Source organism: Poecilia reticulata, unplaced genomic scaffold, assembly GCF_000633615.1.
Source record: "Poecilia reticulata strain Guanapo unplaced genomic scaffold, Guppy_female_1.0+MT scaffold_1527, whole genome shotgun sequence".
In the NCBI taxonomy this organism is placed as follows: domain Eukaryota; kingdom Metazoa; phylum Chordata; class Actinopteri; order Cyprinodontiformes; family Poeciliidae; genus Poecilia; species Poecilia reticulata.
The window spans coordinates 1-2,626 of NW_007616259.1; the positions used below are offsets into that span (position 1 = coordinate 1).

General features: G+C 39.6%; 1 protein-coding gene across 1 annotated transcript; it reads right to left on the minus strand.

The window, feature by feature from the left end:
* Window positions 1-1,495: 1,495 nt before the first annotated feature.
* LOC103461439 (heat shock 70 kDa protein 12B-like) lies at window positions 1,496-2,620 on the minus strand. Its single transcript, XM_008403739.2, has 2 exons — window positions 2,351-2,620; window positions 1,496-2,148 (listed from the first exon to the last, which is right to left on the minus strand). The coding sequence occupies exons 1-2, from the start codon at window positions 2,424-2,426 to the stop codon at window positions 1,511-1,513; spliced, it is 714 nt and encodes a 237-aa protein (XP_008401961.2). The 5' UTR covers window positions 2,427-2,620; the 3' UTR covers window positions 1,496-1,510.
* Window positions 2,621-2,626: the final 6 nt, after the last annotated feature.

The window sequence follows — 2,626 nt, forward strand, 5'->3', positions numbered from 1 at the left end:
CCACATTCAGCCTCAGAGATTCACACAGAAACGACACGTTTGATTCCCAGAGAGCAGATCAGAGTCTGAGATCAGGTGGAAACCATCAGGTGATGAAGCTGCTGGTTGATTCATGATGTCTGACTGTAAACAGCTTCAGCTGCTGATCTCACTCTGATCAGTGACCAGCTTTGATCTGGTTCTGGTCATCAGCTCAGATCCTGATAGAAACAGCCAGATGAGACACATTAATGTGATRAAACACATTTAAAGAGCCYCCAGGTGATAATTCTCCATCATGTGAGACTGAATCTCATCTCAGCTCTGAACAGGCTGCAGCAGTTCAGTCTGACTGATGATCCTTCATCTCCATTTCTCTGCAGCAGCCAGAAGAAAACAGGAAACTGAACCAGACTCTTCATTTCATCACCAACATCAGGAGAACATGCAGCAGAAAGGCCATCAGACTGACCTTTGACCTGGAAACTGAGATCATCTGCAGGTTGTTTTCAGACATGAAGACATTAAAGATGAAGGTGAAGCAGCTCTGACTCCGCCCACCTCGGAGGTCGGAGGTCAAAAAGCAGCTAAAGGTGAAAGTTAGTGAGCAGGTCTGACCTGATGCAGCAGCAGAGGAACCTGATGAAGCAGCAGCAGCAGCAGAACTTCAGTCTCTGATCAGATCCTGTTCTTCACTCCAACAAGCCGTTCATTCAGCAGCAGGACTCCTCCTCTTCCTCACTCTCTTCCTCCTGCTGCTCCTCTCAGATCTCCTCTGTCTGTCACAGGAGGAAGAGGAGGAGCTCAGACCATGATGAAGGTCTCTGATCAGACTCAACTTCTAGCGGCTCTGACGTCATTAAATGTGGCGAAACTTAAAGCAAATAGTCAGTTTAATTGCGCCATCTAGTGATTAAATGTGTTACTGCAGCTGCCTGAAGGAAATGTTGAGAGGAATAAGAATTAAAAACAAATCAATGTTTACATCTGTGGCTTATGTATTTTTACATGTATTTTCTCTGAAGTAATGTTTAATGACCAAATATTACACACTAATTAAACCCATAAGAAAACTAGTTATTTAAAAATATGACTTGGAGATTTTAATACATGTGCAACTATATAAAAATAAGACAACAATAAACATCTGAAACTTCGTCAGCTGGTTTATCAATCAATTGAATCTAAAACTTCAGAGCAAATATTAGTTTTCTAAAGCTTTCTTTGTGTAAACACCAGACAAACTTACAGGTCTTTTTTTAATATTACCACTTGACTCCAAATAAAGAATCAGAATCAGAACAAACAGAAGGGAGGAAGGAGAACCAGGTTAAATCAAATTAACTTTTATTTTTAATTCAGTTTACAAACTGAAGTCTGTAGAACTGATTTATTGGTTTCTGGTACAAAACWGCAAAAAATGGACCATGAAAAAGTTMTTYAATCACAAACMWAMCAAACAAAMRAAARAMAARMAARMWAWSCATRYWTMYTKMMTKAWTYAKWMMRAAMAAARAAAAGAAATTAAATCTCATGAACAACATCTGAGCCAAGCTGGACGTTTCCTCTGAGGCTCCACCATCTTTGGGTTTCTCCCCAGCTCTACGGCTCCTTTCAGAATCACTTCCTGGGGTCTAAGAGGAMMCAGGACTTTATACTGAGGTCCAAACTGATCAGTGATGTGCTGACGTAGAATCTGGCTCTCAGYCAAWCCTCCCACTAACACAATAAACCCAATGTTGAGATTTTTGTYTAATATTTCTCTAAGRSTSTTKGTRATTCCCTGCAGACTCTTATTATAGAAAGATCTCAGTTTCTCTCTGGAGATTCTGATGGATCCATCATCCCAGGACGCTCCATTTACTGAATCAAAGAAAGTTTCAATCTCTTTMTKTTTYTGAGCCAACATGACCAGGTTACCCGGGCAACTGATCTGAACATCTTCATCCAMATGTTTGAGACGAATAAAATCATACATCATSTTCTGAACCTCATTGGGGAAGTTTTGTTCATAGTTATTCCAGACTCCATCACAAAAGATTTCTCTCAGGAACTGGTTGAAGTWTTTCTCCACTGTTTTTTCTCCCAGATCAATTTTAGAGTTGACATGCAGCTTCTTCAGGGSTCCTCCTTCCAGGACRTCATGAACAGTGAAGCTGATATTTTTATCTTTTGAAAAACAGGAAGAGAATAAAAATGATTAAAGAATTAATCTCATAATGCAACTTATTTCACATTTTAGCTCAAAGTCAGCAAACAGTCAACAAGATCACATCATTGCATTGTATTTTGGGACTCTTAGTGTGTGAACACAAAAAGTTTTAAAACTCATCCCTCACTCAACCTTTAAATAACGGTGAGTAACTTTTACCTCCACAGTCGACAACAAGGTACCGTTTCCCGTCTCTTTGGGTCTCCAGCAGAACTATAGTCTCTTCTGGCTCCATAGTAAACTTTACGACTTCCTGACGTCTTGGAGGATCTGYAGAGACACAGAAACCTCACTGAGATTTGCTATGAAAAATGTTAAATGTTTTTGCAGATATATTAAGACTCAGTTCTAGATTTTATCCCTCATATCTCTCTCCAGAAATCTTCCTGGTTTTAGTGAGAATGCCAGCAACAGTTTTAGTCAGACCTGTGAAGA